The sequence below is a fragment of the Enhydra lutris genome, unplaced genomic scaffold (genome assembly GCF_002288905.1).
Source record: "Enhydra lutris kenyoni isolate GAN:26980312 unplaced genomic scaffold, ASM228890v2 scaffoldscaffold13, whole genome shotgun sequence".
Lineage (NCBI taxonomy): Eukaryota > Metazoa > Chordata > Mammalia > Carnivora > Mustelidae > Enhydra > Enhydra lutris.
Genome location: NW_019154097.1, coordinates 19,908,953 through 19,930,608, shown reverse-complemented (window position 1 = coordinate 19,930,608; position 21,656 = coordinate 19,908,953). Strand labels below are relative to the sequence as shown.

General features: G+C 42.1%; 1 protein-coding gene across 2 annotated transcripts; it reads right to left on the bottom strand.

The window, feature by feature from the left end:
* Positions 1-3,527: 3,527 nt before the first annotated feature.
* LOC111146299 (pre-mRNA processing factor 4) lies at positions 3,528-21,578 on the bottom strand. Of its 2 annotated transcripts, XM_022501789.1 has the most exons (15): positions 21,472-21,548; positions 21,028-21,030; positions 20,622-20,799; positions 17,708-17,894; positions 14,559-14,646; positions 14,049-14,128; positions 13,789-13,882; positions 13,216-13,310; positions 12,015-12,073; positions 10,922-11,045; positions 9,430-9,519; positions 5,476-5,598; positions 5,258-5,365; positions 5,049-5,167; positions 3,528-4,603 (listed from the first exon to the last, which is right to left on the bottom strand). In XM_022501789.1, exons 1-15 carry the CDS (start codon positions 21,496-21,498, stop codon positions 4,410-4,412), a joined length of 1,569 nt encoding a protein of 522 aa, XP_022357497.1. In that variant the 5' UTR covers positions 21,499-21,548; the 3' UTR covers positions 3,528-4,409. The 2 variants fall into 2 exon arrangements, with proteins under 2 accessions (XP_022357497.1, XP_022357496.1); XM_022501788.1 differs by lacking the exon at positions 21,028-21,030 and having other exon boundaries at positions 21,472-21,578.
* Positions 21,579-21,656: the final 78 nt, after the last annotated feature.

Genomic DNA, 21,656 nt, shown 5'->3' with positions numbered 1-21,656 from the left:
GTGCTGTTTCTGGACAAGGAACCAAGCCTTTAAAAACAATTTTTCCCCCCAAATTCTTATTAAGTAGGCTCCATGCCCAGCGTGGAGCCCAACATGGGGCCTGAACTCACGACCCCAAGATCAAGACCTGAGTTAGCAAGAGTCACACACTTACCCAACTGAGCCACCCAAGAGCCCTGGATCTAAGCCCTTCTTGACTACTGCTGGGGACGGGGACTGCACAGCCTCATTTGGGGTTGTCTTCCGTCGTAGTATTGCTCATTTTTACAACGTATCAGTCCATATGTTTGCTTCTGGAAACGGATTCCTAACTATGATGAGAACCTCTGAAAGCTAAAAGGCTGGGAAAAGATGTGAAGAGACCTCTGGGTGTGAGCCACGGGGCCAAGGGCAGAGAAGCAGATCTGTGATTACAGGGCTACAGAGCAAGTTGTGCCAAAAGGCTGGACCACGGTATCCAGGAGCCCAACTAGCCCAGAAAGTTGCATTTCTCAATGGAGTTGCTTCGGACTCAGTTCATGTTTGAGTTGCTCCTTTTATTATGTGTTGCTAAAATTTTGCAAAGTGAGCTTCAATTCTGTGAGCAAGTGTGTATGCCTTCTTTCAGTTTTCTCTTTGGAAGTCTTGCCACCAGTCCCAGGAAAAAATGGTGTGGACTCATGAATTCACGCACTTACTCATTCAACCACCACTTACTTGGCCCATCTGTGTCAGAACTAGGGGATGCGACGGGTGGGATTATCCATGGGTGACAGACAGCCTTTACCACAAGGAGGGCATGTTCACTCAGTGGCTTCTTGAACCAGACAACCTGTCAGTATGTGCTTTATGGAGTGTTTAGAGTATAAAAGTTTAAAGATGGAAAGAAACCAGGTCAGTGGGTCAAAAGAAATCTGGGATTTGGAGAAAAGGTGTTTATTTCTCCTGTTAGGTGCAGAGGCTCCGATTAAACCTGGATGTTGGGTAGAGCCCACTCCCCTCCTCCAGCCAATGGAATTCTGACCTTGAGAGGTAAAGCCGAGAAGCCCTGGACAGAGGAACAGCCTTAGCTTCTATGCCAGGCCAAGCAGACAGGGGACCCTGGTCTTCATTTTACACGACAGGATCTCAGAACCAAGGCAAACTAGATGCTTTGGCTGTCTGGCTACAAGGTGTTACCTCTGCAGTGTATAAACCCTCTGCTGCTTCCCCAGTTTTAATACTGCCGTGTGGCCCACGGCTCTGGAACAGTCTCAAAGTGGTTAAAACACCATCACAATTATGAAAAGATCTTGATTTGCAGAATAAACTTTCAGAGGTCACAAACTGAGTCGGTTTTATTTGTTCTAAAAATTTTGTATTAATGGAACTATCTTCTATAAAGTCTTGAGGGATCTTAATGTACAAGATATTCCAAAATAGCCAAGACCTGTATTTCACGTTTAATAGGACCAAATGGTGTTAAAAACCAACGTGAAGAAAATTCTCCTTTACAAAACTGGAATGCTGCCTATGTATCCTGCCAGGGGACTGATACCTACCTCTCCATTTGTGCCATCAAAGATAATTATACTGGAGCTGGGACTCAACCTCTCCCTGCTGACTTCATTTCTTTATATATCCTTGTTCCTTAACCTCATGGCAAGTAAATTAGGCAATGATCTGCCCATGTTTTCTGAGCCACGAGGAAAGGGAGAGGAACTAGGGAACAGGGGATGCTCAGGAAGGAACATTTGCCTCTACCCTTGAGCTTACTGCTCTGGGCTAAGGAAGCTTCGTCCCTATTCTACGGGTGAAACTGAGGCTCCACAGGTTTAGCTGTCTTGTTCCAGCTCATCAGCCAGTTAAGTGGTGGAGGCCTCTAGTCAAAGCAGAATTGGGGAGTGGTTCTTGGAGTGGCTAATACACCAGGCAAGTAAGGAAAGATACAGGTTTGAGTTTTTTGGGGTAGGGGAGGATATACTCAACAGCAGGGTGTCTTCCATTTTCGCCTTCAGTAGTTGTAACCTTGGGGCATGCAGAAAAGTCTGGAAGCATCTCTAGTATTCCAATGAAGGGAGGTGGTTGTGCTTCTGGCTTTTATTACTCCACAGGTCAGGGACGCTGAGACATGCTGCAATGCCTAAGACAGTTCCACACAACAAAACATCTATCCCAAGATGCAAACAGTTTCCTGCTGAGTAACACAACAGGTGCCTTATTAGTTCATGAGGTAGAGGTGGTGAAATCCCATGACTCCCTTTGGCATGAAGTCAGACTAAGATGCTGTGACTCATCACAAGGGTGTCACAGATAGAAGGGCTAAAAAGCTCTGGCACTGTATAGGCAACAGGCCATGTTGGCTGGACTGGTCATTCTGTCTGGCCAGTGCTACCAACATACTCAATAAAGCTCTATGAAATCTCTTCTTAAGTTCACAGACACACCAGGCTCTACCACTCACTGATAGGGTAAACCTGAACAAGTTACTTAACTTCTCTGAGCTTCAATTTTGTCTGTAAAAAGGGAATATGCCTTAACTCAGAAGATTGGGAGAATTAAACGAGGAGTCTAACATACCTGGCACAGTCTTTAGGCGGGAAGTATCCTTTTAAGTGGTGGCTCTGATTCTCCCATTATGAAATGCTACATTTGGTTTATGCTGCTCAGCTAACTGCCTCCTTACAATGAAGTACTGTATATTCCACAAGGGAATGGTTTTGCCAAAGGTTTACATGAAATGTGTTCACCTGATTGCTATCTCTATAAACTTCTTGGAACCAAGAAAAAAAAAAAAAAAAAAGTTTAATGGAATAGTAAAATTTAAACTTGAAAATCTAAAAACCTTTGTTAATACACTATATCCAGACTGCATGGTAATACACTAATGTTCATTATTACTTTACACATCCTATAAAAGTTAATAATGAAAAATTATTTTTCATGGCCAACTATGGAGGAAATAGAACCCACTAATACTTAAACAATAGTGAAGTGCTAAATGCTCAACAGAGGGCAGAGGCGATAATTCAGAAGCTTAACCAGGACCCAAAATAGCCAACTATTTGGCAATAATTAAAATTAGACAAAAGAGATTGTTTAGCTATCCTATCACACATTCATAGTTTGCAGGATAGAGTTAGACTAAGCCACCGTCAGCCTCTCTGGAAAACAAATGAAGTGTTTTGAACATTCAAAAAAAGCCATCATATAAACCCTACTCCATTTCTCTACATGCAATCCTTTCTTCTTCCAAAGAAGGAATTCTGCATTTCTGTCAGAATTTACTGCGTACTTTGTGTTCAGCAGTTGTGTATTTGGGGTTGGAAGAGGTGAAGGTGACTGCTGCACAGCCAATGAGTACGAATTGCAAAGCCTAGACCCAGTTTGCTAATAGGCCTACAAGGCAGTAGAAATATTAGCAGAGTGCTTATTAAGAAGAGAAAAACAGGAATAAGCCATATTTGATAGCATCTGTTATACCTCAAATCAAAAAAAAAGGAGGAACCTCTATGGACCAATGGCTGGGATTCAGAAAATGCCTAACTATATAAAATAAGTCTTTAAAGGACATTTTTATAATAGGATTTTACTCTGTAGTTAGTGCATAATAAAAAAAAAAAAGTTGATGTTGAAGAATACCCCTTGGGGATTTTTCCCAGTTACCCTGGCACAAAAGGTACATCCTCTGAATAACCAATACAAAGGAGGTGGCACAACAGACTTCATGTTTGCTTTCTAGAAATTCCATTGCCTCTTGACACAATGGCCTAGCTTTGGGGTAACAAAGGTTGCCAAACTTCAAAGCAAAATGAAAGACATTTCTGAACAGGGCAAATGTTCAGTTCTGAACTTCCTGATGTGGTTAGCATTCCAAGCAAACTCAACAGGAAGAGGTAAAATCTTCTTTACTCCATCACCCTGAGCACAGCTGTGGTCCACCTCTTCATCTCCTCTTCTCAAGGCAGAGGAAAGGTTTCCACTCTGTCAAGGCAGAGTTAACCAGTGTGTAGCGAGGAGTGCCCCTTTACTTGAGGGCTTCCAGACTATAGCTCAGCCACCTTGCTCTGCGGGTCACATGTAGTCCTGAAGCATGTACCATGTAATGGAAGGCCAAGTTTCAAAATTAAAAAAGGAGCCAGTCACAATCCTGAGTGCTATGAAGGAGGCAATAGGGCATTCAAATAAAAGATTAATAACCACAATGTCTACACAGTCCATGGCAGGGCTTGAAGATGAAAATAAAAATTTCAACTACGAAAGGGGTTCCTCAACACCCAGATTGGGCTGCCTACCTGGAGTGGAGGCTGACCTGGAAATCCAATTCTTTTGAGGGCCTATACATGGCAATTGGCAAAAAACATGATAGAACGAAACAAATTAATTCCTTTCTTTTATGAAAATGGCTCTTAAGGAAGAGCTTGAAGTTAGTCCTTTGTCCATGGTCTTGCCTATTCAGCCATCCAGAGCTTGAAGGTCCTGTCATATGAGCAAGTGGCTATGAGTTGCCCATCAGAAGAAATATCTAGGCCCATCACTTTGCCTTCATGGCCAGCCAGAGTCTTCAGTGGGGACCAGCCTGGGTGGGTCCAGATCTTGGCGGTATTATCGTAAGCACCAGTGAGCAAGAAATTCCCATGGATAGCTTTAAGAGAAAAGAAGGGGAGCTGCTTGAGGAATTCAAGTATCAAGTACTTCCCCATTTGGAAAAGCCCAATATTCTCATCTACATTCCTATGAGGCCTCCAGGGAAAAAGGACTACAGACTTAGAAAATTAGTAACATTATTAAGGTCCTCTGGCTCTTTCCCTGACAATCTTTTCAGAATAACATTAAGGATTCACTGCTTATAACTTTTAGGGAAAAAATGACTCAAAGCATTTATGGAAATCTTTACTTCCCAAAACAGGAAGCATGCTGTGCCATAGCTGTCCAAAAATGTGACAGAGGGAAGGAACTTAGAATGTGCTCCTTTTTCAACAGAGGCCAAATTCTTACTCTGCATGCAAGTTAAGCTAAAGCATGGCCTGCATTCCACGGCAGTGCAATCTGTCTGTCCTGCGATTAGGCAAAACAGGAGGAAAGCTTACGCTCAAACTTGACACCAGTCACTAAGTTCTGATGGGCAGGGATGGTATAGACACAACGCCGCTGTCGAAGGTCCCACACTTTGCACGTGTTGTCACCACTGCCGGTTGCAATGTGGTAGCTACGGATCAGACATAGTGTCCAAGTTAGAAACAAAGGTACATTCTGACCAGTAACCTTTCCTGCCCCTCAATCAATGAGTTTATTTTACCCATTGGGGGAGAAATTTATTCCATAGATTTCCTTCAGGTGGCCTTCTAAGAACATGATACACCGTCCTGTGCGCAGGTCCCAAACACGACCAAATGCATCCAGTCCCCTGACAAAATAATGTGTAAGTGAGTATTTTGAATCCATTTCTCTGTGGAAGCAGGGATACATAACAGGTGAACTACTGAGCTGCCCCCGGCTAGCAGGAAGAAGGCTTACCCAGTGCCAGCCAAAGAGCCATCTTGATGGAAGGCAATGTCATACACGCCCATGCTGTGGCCTTCCTGATGCAGGATCTCTTCTTGAGCCTCCAAATCCCATAAGCGCCATGAGCGGTCATAACTATAAAAAAATCAAACCAACAATGAACAGGCAAATATTCAGTTTCTACAATGTGTAAAGTACTATAAACACCTATAGCTTCAATTATGCTTCTGATGAGGCACCTGGGTGGCTCAGCTGGTTAAGCATATGCCTTCAGCTCAGGTTACGATCCCAGTGTCAGGCTCTCCGCTCTGAGGGGAGCCTGCTTCTACCTCTCCCTCTGCTGCTCCCCCTGCTTGTGCTTGCTCTCTTTACTATTCATACATCCATATTAACAAAAAATTCTTTTCTGGCATAAAAAAATACCTCAACAACTAAGCATATCTGTCTTGAGTGCTACCTGGGAAACCATGGACTTCCTACAAATTTATTTCAGTGGCTATTTTAAGAATATAATTCCCTAAGAATGGCCCAGCAGAGACTGCTGCCATCTTTCTCAATTCCACTGTTAAGTCTTTTCACTCACGGAGTATTTTGGGGGCCTTAAACTGGATGCTGGGGATACAAAAATCAGCCATAAGGAAATAGATCAATGCAACAGATGAGAGAGTACAGGAAGAGACCCACACATTTTTTTGTGGGTCACTTAGTGTGGGTCATTTAAAGAGGCCACTAAAGCAATTTCAACAGGAAAACAAAGTCTCTTCAATAACTGGTGGTAGAGGGGCGCCTGGCTGGCTCAGCTGATGGGAGCACGCGACTCACCTCACGGTTGTGAGTTCGAGCTCCATGCTGGGTGTAGAGATTACTTAAATAAATAAAACTTACTTTTTATTTATTTACTTATTTATTTAAAGAGATAAAGTATGAGGGAGTGGGAGAGAATCTTTTTTTTTTTATTTTTAGAGAGAGAGCGAGAGAGACAGAATGCACTGCACGCATGCCATGCGCGCACAAGCAAGAGAGGGAGAGGGAAAGCGAGAGAGAAACTCCAGCAGACTCCATGCTGAGCCTGACTCGGGGCTCAATCCCACAACCCGAAGTTCACAACCTGAGCCAAAAACCAAGAGTCGGGGCGCCTGGGCGGCTCAGGTGATTAAGCATCTGCCTTTAGCTCGGGTCGTGACCCAGACTCCTGGGATTGAGCCCCGAGTTGGGTTCCTTGCTTAGAGGAGCGCCTGCTTCTTCCTCTCCCTATGCCACTTCCCCATGCTTGCGCCCCCTCTCTCTCTAATAAATAAATAAAATCTTTAAAAACAAAAACAAGTCAAAATCAAGAGTCAGACGTTCAACCGACTGCATGGCCCAGGGGCCCAGGGAGAGAATCTTAAGCAGACTCTATGCTGAACATAGAGCCCGATATGGGGCTCAATCTCACAACCCTGAGATCATGACCTGAACCGAAATCAAGAGTTGGATGCTCAACTGAATGAGCCACTCAGGAACCCCTTAAATAGAACAAAACTTTAAAACAAAACAAAACAAAACACTCACAACTTAAAAAACCCAAAACCAAAAAACTACACCTCAATAAACCTCAAACAAACAAATACGTGGTGGTAGAACTGTGTGTAAAAATAAAGAAAAAAAAAAAAAAACCTCAATTAAAAAAATAGGTAAAGCATCTGGACAGTGCACAGAGGAGCGTTTACAAATGGTCAATAAGCAGATGATAAAATACCCAATACCATGAGTCATAAGAGTAATAAAAATTAAAACCATGAAATTTCACTATGCACTTGACAGAACAGCAAAAATGGTAAAACTGACAACACGAAACGCTGGCATGGATGTGAAGCAAGCAGAATTCTGGGAATGTGAAATTTACAACCAGTTTGAAAAACCAGCTGGGAGTTTTAAAAAAGTTAAACATACAGCTACTCTATGACCTAGCTACCACATCCCTGGTTACTCATTCAAGAGAAAGTAAAGAAACACATGTCTGCCAAAAACATTGCACAAGAGTATTTACGGCACCTTTATTCTGACTGACCCAAACCCGGAAACGTCCCAAACATCCATCACAGGAGAATGGATGAACTGTGGCAGAGCCACACAACTGAATACTCCTCAGCTAAAAAAAGGAACTACTGATACACGTGACATAAATGATCCCCCCCCCCCACTTTTTTCTGAGAGAGAGAGAGAGAGAGAGAATCTCAAGCAGGTTCCATGTCCAGCACAGAGCCTGATGTGGGGCTCAATCTCATGACCCTGGGATCATGAACTGAGCCGAAAGGAAGAGCCAGATGCTCAACTGAGCCACCCAGGTGCCCTGAAATGAATCTTAAAAACATTATGCTAAGCAAAAGAAGTTAGGTACAAACAAGTTCACAGAGTATGAACAGACCAAATTAATTTACATTCATAGAAACTGTAATAGTGGTTGCTTTAGAAGGGGGAGTCCCCTGCAAAGGGGCATGAGGGAACTTTCCAGGGTGATGGAAATAGTCCGTTGACAGGGATATGGGTTACCTGAGCATATGCATTTGAACTGTACACTGAAAATAAATCTATTCCACTGCATGTAAATTGTATCTCAGTTAAAGAGTTCTTTAACACAGTGCCTGGGTGGCTCAGTTAAGCATCTGACTCTTGGTTTCTGCTCAGGTGATGATTTCAGGATCTTGAGATCAGGTCCCAAATTGGGCTCTGCACTCAGCAGGAAGTCCGCTTGTCCCTCTCCCTCTGCTCCTTCCCACACCTATGTTCTCTCTCAAACAAATACAATCTTTAAAAGAAAAAAGATTCTCAGGTGCCTGGGTGGCTCAGTCAGTTATATGTCTGCCTTTGGCTCAGATCATGATCCTGGAGTGCTGGGATGGGACCCTGCATGGGGCTCCCTGCTCAGTAGAAGTCAGCTTCTCCCTCTCCCCTTCTCTGTCTCTCTCCCAAATAAATAAATAAAATCTTAAAAAAAAAAAATTCTTTGGGGCGCCTGGGTGGTTCAGTCAATAATAATCATAAACACATTAAAACAATAATCATAAACACATTAAGCGTCTGCCTTAAGCTCAGGTCATGATCCCAGGGTCCTGGGATGGAGCCCCATGTCCAACTCCCTACTCAGCAGGGAGTCTGCTTCTTGCTCTCTCTCTGCCTCTCCGCTTGCTCGTGCTCGCTCTCTCAAATCAATAAAATCTTTTACCAAAAAAAAAGTACTTAACGGATTCTGTCCTTAACGAGCTTGCAGAACCAGAAAGGGAGAAAATTTAATTAAAAAAAAAAAAAAAAAAAAAAAAAGAAGAAAAAAAAAAAAGAAAAAAGGATTTATTTATTTATTTATTTGACAGATACAGATCACAAGTAGGCCGAGAGGCAGGCAGAGAGAGAGAGAGGAGGAAGCAGGCTCCCTGCTGAGCAGAGAGCCCGATGCGGGGCTTGATCCCAGGACCCTGGAATCATGGCCCGAGCCGAAGACAGAGGCTTTGACCCACTGAGCCGCCCAGGCACCCCTAATTTTTTTTTTTTTTTAAGATTTTATTTTTAAGTAATCTCTACACCCAATGTGGGCCTTGAACTTAAAACCCCAAGATCAAGAGCTGCATGGTCTACTGACTGAGCCAGCCAGATGCCCCAGAAAGGGAGACCAACTTGTAAGCAAAGAGATTTCAATACAAAGTGCAGTGGAAAAAAAAAAACAAAAACAAAAACACCACTAGGACTGGTCAAGAAAGAGAACAGTGAAAATTCTAGTTTTCTGGCAATTACTGAAATTTCAGATTAACTGAAGTTTAAAAGCAAATATACTTGGCCCAAACTTTATCATATACTCTAATTCTGATTCATTGCAGCCCAAGAAAATCCTACTTGAAGATCTCTGGTCTGAAAATTTCCTTGGCAGTTAGTCGTGAGGGTCAACAGGATGCCACAGGTCTGTATGGCTAGAACAGTAAGAGGATGGCTCACCAGGTGGTGCCCAAGAAACGCCCCGATGGATGCCACATTACACGGGCCACACGCACTGTATGGCCTTCAATATCCGCCACTGGTTCATCACTGAAAAAGAACCAATAGAAGGGAATAAACTATTTTATAGTCATAAATGTTCACTGAATTTATTAACTGTTGCGACAGACACACCCATTCTGTAGATTTAAAAGGCCAAATTTTAACTAAACTCACTGTTAAAAATACAGGGCTAAAAAAAAAAAAATGTAGGGTTAACAATTTGTGTTACTTTCCAAAGTCTTAAAAGATTTGGGGCTATTTCCTGTGCTCACAGGGCAATACTGCCAGTAGTACTTCAATACACACTATCTTGCTTTATCTCAATTCAATATGTTAATCAATGCTTAATGCTATTATCATTCAGGATTAGAGAACAATAAAGGATAATTCAGCCTGACAAGCAAAATAGTCTCTTTACACCAAAGGAGAGCTGAGATTCTAGAAAGAAAACATATTTTGAGAGGGATGCAAAGCTACAGAAATCAAATACTTTTGGTACAAGTGGATTAAAGATAAATTTGTCTCAAATTTTAGCTTGTTGAAGGATGCAAATGAAAAAAGGAGCTCCTAAACAGAGGCTTAATTTCCTTTGGTGGCCATTAAATTCTACTCCCCAGCAACCAAGGAAAAAAGAACTGAAACACCACTGAAAGGAAGTAAACACAAACCCTAAAGAGGGCAATTAAAAAGGGAACTTTGTCAATGTGCATACATAGAGCTAATCAGAGCCCTAGGGGAACAAATATTGCTAAGTGATACCAAAGCCAATTAAAACTGGCTGTGCTCAGAGGTAAGACCCTGTCTGACAAAGAGTAGAGACTAATTAGCTCTGTACAAAAACCTGGCAGAAAAGTCGCATGTACTTTCCCAAAGAAAGAAAATTAAGCAACTGAATTCAGATTACCTTTAGCCAACAAAGTGCTTTCACAAATTTCTTGGAAAACAATAATCATAAACACATTAAAAAAAACCCCAAACTGTCGTAATGGGAAAATACGTTCTAGGTAAAGGAGGATGGTGTTGGGAGGAGTCCCCACAACCTTCGTCATACTGCCTCAGAACTTCACTGTCCTCTCCCCTGCAGTCATCTGCTGGGAGCCAATGTGCTACCAAGAATGTTCTCTTTAGTTCATCTACCAAATAGTGCTTCTCTCCAAGTCCGTGTATTACACAGGAGGTGTCAACAGATCTTTCAAGAATAGCTGGGCTGGGAAAACAATGGCTACTATGTTAGAGGGAAAAATCAAGGTGCAAAGTTAACAAATAAAAACCTGACATAACTCCTCTGGTGAGAAGAGGTGGAAGAAAGAAATCCCACATTCTATGTTCACACCGAGCTCCCCTGACTCAGACCATCTCTGGGGTTAGATGACAGATTTTCAGGTCCCAAGGATAACCAAGCAACTCTTTACTTTAGTAACCACAGCATGGGCAGAAGAGTCATGGTCACCTGTCAAGGCTCCAAAGCTTCACAGAACCATCAGCAGCACAAGAGGCCAAATTGACATCTTTTTGGTCCAAGGAGACAGTGGATTTTGGATGGAATACAATTGCTCCTACATTTGTGTTATGGCCTGAAGGAGTGTAAGAAATCAAAGTTAAAGGTTTTCCACCCCTTACAATTTATGTACAAAACAGACTATGATGAGTAACACAATATATATTAGGGAACATGTGGACAAATAAGGTATTGAAGTGATTAATGAACTATTAAAAAAAAGATTTTAAATTAGTATTTAAATTACATTAAAAAGAGCAAAATACAACCTTTACTTTTGGTTCAGAGATTGTATAATGCCAGAATGGGGCTGACCATGAAAAAAAAAAATCTGAACAGTGTGTATAAAGTCGCTGTCTTTCAGCCTTGTGGTGAGAACCAACCAAGACAATTCAAATCAAGAATTAATCTTGTGTGGGGGATCTGGGTGGCTCAGTTGGTTAAGCATCTATCTGCATTCGGCTCAGGTCATGATCCCAGGGTCCAGGGATCAAGTCCGCCATCGGGCTCTCTGCCTATCAGGGAGTCTGCTTCTCCCTCTGCCCTTTACCCTGCCTGTGCTCTCGCTCTCTCCCTCAAATAAATCTTAAAAAAAAAAAAAAAAAAAAAAAAAAAAAAATCTGTGTGTACTGGGTCTGAGTGTCAGGCAGGCAGGATAGTAGAGTTTTGCTGTTTGACAGGGTTCACACTGGGAAAAAGAGTGAGATTGATTGAATATGCATGTATGTATGTATGTACATACTGACTGACTGAGTAAGTGAAGATACAGAAAAAGCTCTCAAGAGTGAGACAGGTCCCGACAGGATTGCCCACAAGTGAGGTTTATTTATTTATTAATCTTTTTAAAATATTTTATTTATTTATTTGAGAGAGAGCATGAGAGGGGAGAAGGTCAGAGGGAGAAGCAGACTCCCCATGGAGCAGGGAGCCTGATGCAGACTCGATCCCAGGACTCTGGGATCATGACCTGAGCCGAAGGCAGTCGCTTAACCAACTGAGCCACCCAGGTGCCCACGAGTGAGGTTTAAACAAGATTCTAACTCACCTCGAAGAGTGTGAAGGAGGTTGCAATCGGGAACAGACCAGAGCTTGCAAAGCCCACTCCTATCAAATATAAAGGAAAGCATCTCAGCCAGGGTTGGTCTGGGAAGGAAAAGGTACCTTGGTAACATTCCTAAAGGATAAGCTCTTCTCTCCCCCAATAAACTTCACAGTGGTACACAGAAAAGGAAAACTAAAAGGCTTATGATTTGATGGTTTATAGAAGAAAGCTGCATCCATATCTCATGCAACCAGATGCCTCTACAGGACTAGAGTTAATATAGTATAAGTTGCTATGCTCCCTAACGTTTAGATTGATTAGTGAAGGAAGGTAGGACGAATTACACTATCTAAGAATAATATTAATAATGATACTACCTCCTTAAATAGGAATAGTATTTTGCTGCTTACAAAGTACTTAAAAAATTTTTAAGAAGACTTTTTATTTCAGAAAATTTCCAACAAATTACTTTTGTATCTAACACCTCAAATGATTCTTATAGTAGACCTGTGAGGTACATAATGTAGGAATGACCATTTCTACTTATAAGGAAGGTAGCTGAAGCTTGGAGAGGTAGAGGGATGTGAGTAGGTCCTTGGCTTTCTCCTGAACCAATCTCAATTTCTACCCTGTCAAATAGTTCCTGTGCATACAACATAAGGAAGCTTCCCTTCTCACTAGATGGCCATGTCCCACAAAAATAACTAAATAGAGCAAAACAACAAAGTAATCACATCCCAAGAGCTTTCTGCATACGTGGTGGCAACTAGGAAATATAAAAACAGTAATTCGTGTTCACTGAGTCCTTACCACATACCACACACTATTAAGGCAAAATGGTTCACAACATCATCTCACCCTGCTTTACGCTTACAGAGTATCTTGCCTAACTAAAAAAGAAAAGCTATATTGAAGTGTGGAAACCCGTCGGTCAATAAACTATATATCTGCTCCAAAACGTTAGTGTCCAGAACATGACTGACATGTCATGGATCTCTGGGGTCCCTTCAAAATAAAAGAACTGCGAAGTGCAGATTATCTTGTGTAATGTAACGGGTGAGCACTGGCGTCTCTAGTTTGGTGTGATCATGAGCAGCAGAGGTAAGGACACAGAAACGAACATCTAAGACAAAGGCTGTTTTTTCTTTTTTCCCTGAACCTGTCCTCCACTTAGGAAAAATATCACTGTAAAAACCAGACTTACCAACAAGCTGTGGCCAGCATTTTGGAATTCGGACTAAAGTGGCAGTAGGAGATAGGTCGATCATCCCCAATCTGACTGCAGAAATTATTCAAAGACTTAAAAAAAAAGAACAAATTGTAAACATTAATAAGCTAACCCCAAAGTTTCTTGGCTTTTCCACAATAAGAACACCCAATTTTCTAGTTTTAGCCCAGCCCCCAAGATTCTTCTATATGTCTCTTGTTATTAAGAGACACTTACATTCATGGATGGAACTCCAGCATGCTGTCTTTTACACTAGTAGTATCATTACTTTCGCTGTCAACTCAGCGTAGACAGGAAAGCCATGGAGAGAGCTAAAGTACAGCTTTGATATATTAGAAAGGAATTAAAAAGCAGAACCACAGGCCTCTGCTGAGTAGCAACCACAGTAGGTTCTTGCCACCCTAACTGATGGCTCCTCCCAAACAGCAAGTGTAAGGAGGGCGGCATAATCGTAGCTGCCTTTACCTTCCATGCAGTAGGCCACAGTAGGCCATTTAATGAGTATTTAAGAGCCCTTACTACACTGGACAATCACTGAGAGCCTCTTACCCGGAGAGATTTGTGCAACTCTTGCATCTGGGAGGTCCTGGTTGTCTCAGGAATCTCCTTATGGAGACGGGCCTCTTCTAAGCGTTTCATTGCCCTGTGGCACAGATGATTACCGTGAACGAACAGGTTGAAAAAAGGCTCCACATGAGTATCCCTACCACTCAATTTTCATTTAACCACAGTCCTTCTAACAGATCCTCAGTCCTTGAGAGAAAACAAGAAAAAAATACGCTTCTTTCTCCTTCTAGAGGCCTCTTTACCTGGGCAGTGAATAATTAGCAATCCACAGTCTAGCGACCTTCAGGCTGTTTGGTCCTTCATGGTACCAGGTTTGCTGATACTGAAAGTGAAATTAAGAGCAGAAATGTTAAGTCTGAAGCATTCCTGCCCATCTCATGGCTGTCAATTCTCTATTTCTATTGTAACTGCCCACAAAAAAGGTGAATTAGTTCAATAATAGGATGAAATCAGGCACGTGTGCTTTCTACTGTGTGTTTACAAACTCTTACTAGATGACTTCCCTTCCTTGTTAAAAGTTATACCAGGAATGCTATGTTTTTTTTTTTCCTGAATGGGAAACCCACTTACACCTACCTTCACTTAACACCTACACAGGAACCACAAACAATTGCCAGTAACTATTCCTAATTGGTGGAATCCTCAGACACATTCCCTTCCCTCTAGCAAAGCAAACCCTGACAAGAGAAAATGAGAGAACTAATCCCTCATTTCCTTCACTTTTGTACTGTGAAGCCAAAGACATATTTTACCTCTTCTTTGGACTTCTTAGATTTCTCATCATCTTTTTTGGTCTTTTTTAAGGCATCAGTACCAACCACTGAGAGGATATTTCTTAACCTGTAACAAAAAAAGATCAGAATTTAAATGGAGTTGAGATGAGACTGTGGAGTGTGTCAAAGAAGGGAGAAAGCCTGCCCTATTCTCTCACCGTTTAAATGCCAAACAACCTTCTTTAAGAGTCAAGTTGTCATGCCTCAACTTCCAGTGTGATTTCTTTTTTTTAATTCCTTTCTTTTCTCCTTTCCTTTTCTGTAACCTCTACACTCAGTGTGAGGCTCAAACTCACAACCCTAAGATTAAGAGTCATATGCTCTTGTGACTGAGCCAGCCAGGCACGCCAATGTGATTTCGTTCACTGAGTCTTATTTGAAGATTCCCTAATCTGAACTTACAGCAATTACCCTATTCAATTTAAAGTCAACCAGCCCCAACATTGCTACCACTTGGTCTATGAAGACAGTCAATCTTTGTTCAGTGCCACAATGTGCCAGATACGACTGAGGTGCTAAGTGTACAAAAATGACTAAGAAGCAGTTTTTGATTCCAAGTAGCATAATCCTGGCAGAGGGGAGGGGGTGTCAGAGAAGGTGGGTGGAAAGTACCAGGGAACCACAATACACTATACTAAGTATTATGACAGTGGTATGTCCTGGGTGCTAAGGAGGAACATAAAAGAAATATCTAACCTAGGCTTGGAGAGGACCAGGGAAGGTTTCACAGAGGAGGTGTTTCGTAAACTGAGTCCTCAATTAGTAAGGTCAATAGGTCAAGAATGGAGAAGGACAGCTGAAGCAGAAGGTTCAACAAATGCAAAAGTCTGAAGGTAAGAGAAGAGTAGTTAGCTTGGAATCGCAAATATTTCAGTACGGCTGCGGCATGGAGTGCCAGAGAAGGGCTGGTGTGAGAGAGGTCTGCAAATGTAAGTCGGGGCCAGGTCATAAAGAGCTCCTTATGCCTAGTAAGGAGGATTTAGATATGAGAAAGATTCCGTGGGAAAGTAGAGAGAATGGGCTCAAGAGGGAATAATATAAGCAGGGAAATCAACCTACTATTTAGGATCCTCTGACTCTTAATGGTGGACTGAATTAAGATAGTGGCAGGAGGGACTCAAGACGTTCACCTAAGGTCACAATAAGACAGACTTTGCTGTTGGCTGGAAGACAAACGATATAAAGAACAAAAAAGCATACCCTTTGAAAATGCTATTAAGAAAGTAACACACCATGATAAACAATATTGGAGGGGCCTACATTATAAAGGGTCAGGTGATAACAAATTCTTCTTTGACAAGGTGGTATTTAAGCTAAAATCAAAAGAGTAAAAAGGCTTTAAAAGGCAAGAGAGGGGAACAAAAAGAGAAAAAAATTAAGAGGGAAAAACAGAAAAAGAGTAGTTTGACTATTCAGGAGGACCCTTCAGGGTTCTAAGTTTAGTAAACTGGGAAAGAGTGGCATAAGAGGTTGAAGAGCATGATCAACAGCTTCTTTATGTTTAAGAAGAAGACACTGATGGATTTTAAGTAATCAATTAACACAACATGTTTGGGGCTATTACAATGATCTAGGTGTGAAAGCAAAGAAGGTAAAGAAAAGAGGACACACCAGAGGTACATTTTGGTATAAATCTAGAAACAGAGTTTGCTGATGGATTACAAAGGACGTGAAGTAGCCAAAACCCGTGAATGGTAGTGTTATTTGCAAGGAGAACAGAAGGGTGGGAAACAGATGGGTTCAACCTAGACATGTCCAGTTTGAAGTACCTACAGAATATCTAGGCCACAGAGATCTGGGAATCATCAGAATATACACAGCAAATGATGCCATGGGAGTGGATCTGATTGCCCAGGGTGAGGGCAAAATATGGGGAAAAACTGCAATTTACGTAAAGGTTGGGCAGGGGAAAAGGGGGCTTAGAAGAATTAGCTAGAGAAACAGGAGGGAAATTAAGATTTGGTTTTATGAAAGGGAGTGTTTTCAAGAAGGGAGTGGCTGACAGGGCCATTCTTATTAAAGATGAGTTAGTGACCTTAATAAAGAGTAATCTTCACGTGGCAGTGGTCAGTCAGTTGGCAGCAGGCCGAAGAGTAAATGAGAGAAAAGGCCCGAAGAGAGTCAATGCACTGAGAAGTAGATGAGCCTCAAGGAAAAGGAGACCATGGCGGCAGGGGCAGACTGTCATCCATGAATCGGAGGGGGTCGTCATGTCCAGGGCTCATGGGTCACTGTTCTCCAAATGCCAGTGGTAGGCAGATGGTGGCACACAGCGCCTCCTCCAACACTGGGCACTGGTGGAGAAAGCACTGACCTGTCCACTCCCCATGTTCCACTCTTCTGGAGTACCTTTTGCACCCCTCCCCTTAGAACAACCAGTCCCCTCCCATCTGGGAGTCCCCTTTTCTTTCTGTCCTTTAGCTCTTTCTGCCACCCGGCCACTTGCCCAGGGGAGCCTCCTCCTCCCCTATCCTCCCCACCCTTGTGGCCAGCCAGGCTGGGTTTGTAAGATACTGGGTTGATACTTTTTTTTTTTTCCTTGTAATTTAAACAAGCCCAGCATTACTGGTTCTATTTAATGGACATGAGATACAGTAGATGTTTTACAGTGATTAAATGTGCAGGCTACACAAATAAAGAAAAAAATGATGAAAGGGAGAGATGGGACAGTGGACAGAGAGACAAAGGAGGTCATTATCATGCAGATGACTAGCCTGTCACTAAGAGACTCCAAAACCATAAAATCACAAGAGTATCATCTGAGGAAAGTGTCCCTTTTCAAAAACCACCCCCAAATACTTATCGTTATGTTCTACCACGCTGACAAGAGGAACGTGTGTGTTGTCTGTATTTTCAAAGTTCAACAACAAATATTTACTCAACTCACAATTCCATATTGGGGGGAGGGTTTGCATGTTAACATCTTATTCACAGTTTATAAAGAAAAATTAGTAGAATAAAAAATTGGCTTACTCAGATTATAAGCTAAACTATATGAAACAACTTAGTAAAATATTGTATTAACATTATTTGAGATATTCTATTAAAGTTTTAGCTACATGTATCAACTAAAATTTGAAAATAGAACCTTGTGATTAAAAGAGAGAGCATAAATTTAGAAAGGGCACCTTTCTCTTCTTTCAGCAGGACCCTCTCCAAAAAGCGTGATGGGCTCCCCCAAGGCCCTAAGGCAAGCCTTAACCTCTGAGTCATCAGTGGAAACATTGATTTGCCGGGCTCGCTTTCTTCTCTCAAACTCGGCTAACACTTCGGCCTGTCGTTCACTGATGTGCTCTTCAATTTCAAACACCTCTCCTATAAAAAGAACAGGCAATATCAGCATAATCACGAGATCTTCTTCAAAAGGGGGAAAAATAATTTCTTACAATTGCAGTCTGTATATCCTCTAAGAACTAGTCGATTATATACTCCATAGTTTACTGATTCTCAGGTTATTAAATTGTGCCAAACACAAAAAACTAAATGACATAGCTTTAAAAGGCAGGAAAACGGCTCAAATCATGTTTTTTTTTGTTGTTGTTGTTGTTTTTGTTTTTTTAATTTTAAAGATTTTATTTATTTGAGGGGCGCCTGGGTGGCTCAGTTGTTAAGGGTCTGCCTTCGGCTCAGGTCATGATCCCAGGGTCCTGGGATCGAGCCCCACATTGGGCTCCCTGCTTGGCGGGAGGCCTGCCTCTCCCTCTCCCACACCCCCTGCTTGTGTCTCTCTCTCGCTGTGTCTCCGTAAAATAAATAAATTAAATCTTAAAAAAGAAAAAGATTTTATTTGAGAAAGCATGCGCACAAGTGTGGGGAAGAGCAGAGAGAGAGGGAAAAGCAGACTCCCCACTGAGCAGAGAGCCAATACAGGGCTCAGATCCCATGACCCCGAGATCATGATCTGAGCCAAAATCAAGAGTCAGATGCTTAACTGACTGAGCCATGCAGGCGCCCTCGTATCATCTTATTTTGACAAGCTTACACCTATATACACACATAACTAAGATGAGAAAGTAGGAGTACGAAGCACCTTCAGCAAATGAATTAACTAGACCTTCTACCCAGAAGATAAAATAGACATATTATTTTAACACTTGCCAAAGCTATTCTCTAAAGAAGTCCCAATCTGGGGACATCTACAAATATAACTAATAGACTACCATGAAAATGCTATCCCTTTACTATAAGCTTTTTTTTTTTTTATTATGTTCAGTTAGCCAACATATAGTATATTATTAGTTTTTGGTGTAGTGTTCAATGATTCATTAGTTGCGGATAACATCCAGTGCTCATCACAACACCTGCTCTCTTTAATACCCATCACCTGGTTACCTCGTCCCCTGTCCCCCTTCCTTCTATAACTCTCAGTTTATTTCCCAGAGTCTCTCGGTTTGTCTCCCCCTCTGATTTCTTCCCATTCAGTTTTCCCTCCCTTCCCCTGTGGTCCTCCAGGCTATTCCTTATGTTTCACATATGAGTGAAACCATATAATAATTTTCTTTCTCTGCTTGACTTATTTCAATTAGCATAATTCTCTCCAGTTCCATCCATGTCTTGACTACAGGCTTTTTGAACAATCTAGCAGTTAGTTTTAAAACCCATACTGAATACATGGTTGGTTTTTTTTTTTTTTTAAGTAGGCTCCACACCCAGTGAGGAGCCAAACGTGAGGGTGAACTCACAACCCTGAGATAAAGATCTGATCTGAGATCAAGACCTGAGCTGAGATCAAGAATCAGATGCTTAACGGACTGAGCCATCCAAGCACCCCTGAATACAAGGATTTTGATGAAAAAGTGAGAATTACAGTGGTGATACAGCCTAAAACAGTCCAAAGAGTTAAAAGTCATTAAAGTGCATCTATATAAAAAAGAAAATGTGTGGGAGGATCAATGAGAAACTAAGAGAAGTCCTTTCTGTAGAGAAGTCTATTCATTTTCCACTCTCTGTACTATTTGTGAATTTCTTATGACAAACAGTTACAACTTTAGAGAGATCTCAGGTCATAAGATCGAGCCTCACATTGGGCTCCCAGGTGAGCGTGAAGCTTGCTTGGGATGCTCATGCACTCTCAATAAATAAAGATATAGAGGACCATTAGTTATTGACATGGAAAGCTAACCTCAACAGTGTATCACTGAAAAACTTAAGTTACAAAGCAACTCGTATATGTTCCATTTGTGAAAAAAACTGTAATTTTTTACAGCTTTATTAAGTTATCAGAAAGATATAGAGCCAATAAAATTTACAGGACTTTCTACTTTACACATTTCTACACTTTGATTTTTTAAGATTTACTTATCTATTTGAGAGAGAGCAAGAGAGAGGAGGCGTGTGCACAGGAGTGAGAGAGAGAAGCAGACTCCAGCTGAGCGGAGCCAAATGTGGGGCTTGATCCCAGGGCCCCAAGATCATGACCTGAGACAAAGACAGACAACTTAACTGACTGAGCCACCCAGGCACCCTAACACTTTGATTTCTTTCAAAATAAAAATATTACTTTTGGGGTGCCTGGGTGGCTCAGTGGGTTAAGCCTCTGCCTTCAGCTCAGGTCATGATCTCAGTATCCTGGGATCGAGCCCCACATCAGACTCTCCACTCTATGGGGAGCCTGCTTCCCTCTCCCCCTCTGCCTGCCTCTCTGCCTACTTGTGATGTCTCTCTCTCTGTCAAATAAATTTTTTTAAAAAGTTAAAAAAATATTACTTTTATGATTTAAAACAGATCTTTCACTTAAAAATTGGGAAACTAAAAAGGAAAAAAATGTTACAAACCATAGTTGCTCCAAACCAATGCCAAAACTATACTAGATCTTCACAAGATAAATGGGATCAATTTGAATCCAAATATACACTGAATAAATTCCTGCTAAGATTACTAATGACTCAGTGGAAGAAAAACCGTATAAAAGGTCTTAAGAGACAGGCTCTTTGGATGATGCTAACCAGGGTAGGCAAAGGATGGCCTTACACAGATCCAGGTCTAACTGAAATTTCTGACTATGATACAAAGATAAAGAGAGACTCACAATTTGCATCTTACCAGAGGTTATGTTAATATTCCCTGCTTCAATTCCAGCTTTAAGTCCCTCTTTTCCCAAAATCCCAGACTCTCCTTTGGCCAGACGCTCCCTCTCCTTCTCTTCCAAACTTCCATAATAGATGTGTGGTTTCTTCACAACAGGAGCAACTAAGTCATCAGGTGCCTTAGTTTTGGTTGCCTGATAAATCAAAGACATGGATTAACCTGAGCCTTAATCTCAGTCATTTATTAGGCTCCGCTGAAGGATGGAGCTCCTCAAAGGAAAGAACAAGTTGGTCGGCGGTTAAGATATCTTCATGACTGGGGGCAGCAGGGATGGGGGTGTCTGTCAATTACTTAGGCTTTGCAGATAGGAAGAAGTTAATAAAACTAGTGAATTACTCTTGGTAATTTTTCTATCACAGACTTGCTTTGGAACACAGTTACATCATTCCGTTGCAATCTCCTCTTGGGTTTTATGAAACTTCCAAGGCTACAGCTCATCACAGGGGTAATATCAAGGACCGTAAGGCAATATATATGAAGTTAGGAAGCCTTACTATAATTAAGAAATGTGACGTACACATAAACTTGAGCCGAGACACTACTCCCTTCCAGAGCTCCGTTTTTGGACCAGCTGGAAGAGGTGTTTACAGTTCGGGGCTGTAGTGAGAGGTGCAAATGAACTAAAACACCGAAACGCACTTAGTGATCAGGAAAACGCTGCTCCTCTAAGGGCCAAGTCTCGCAGCCTTTCACCTCAGTCCTCCACCACCTTAGCCCGTTCCCAAGCAGCCCCATCTCACAGGAACCGCTCCTCCCGCCCCCAAGCCGCTCCGTGTTCCTCGCCAGAGTGAGCTGAGATCCGTACCGTGGAGGAAGCTCGTGAGGTAGCCATGCTGAGCTCCCAAGCCGCGGAACGACAGCAAAAGCCGAGCTCTACGTTTCAGACCGTCCACCGCGCGCCCAGCAAAGTGGAAGTACGTCACGGATCGGAAGTGGGCCGAGGGCCGACGCAGCGTCGCGGGAGGCGTGGAGCATGATGGGAGTGGTAGT

What these genes read in the sequence shown, in the direction of transcription:
- LOC111146299 (XM_022501789.1), bottom strand. Translation starts at nt 21,498, where the DNA reads ATGGCTACCTCACGAGCTTCCTCCACG. An exon ending in CCTGCTGAAAGAAGAGAAAG is followed by an intron (nt 14,647 to 17,707) that starts GTGCCCTTTCTA and finishes TTTTTGTTACAG; the next exon opens with GTTAAGAAATATCCTCTCAG. An exon ending in ATAAATTTCTCCCCCAATGG is followed by an intron (nt 5,168 to 5,257) that starts GTAAAATAAACT and finishes TCTGATCCGTAG; the next exon opens with CTACCACATTGCAACCGGCA.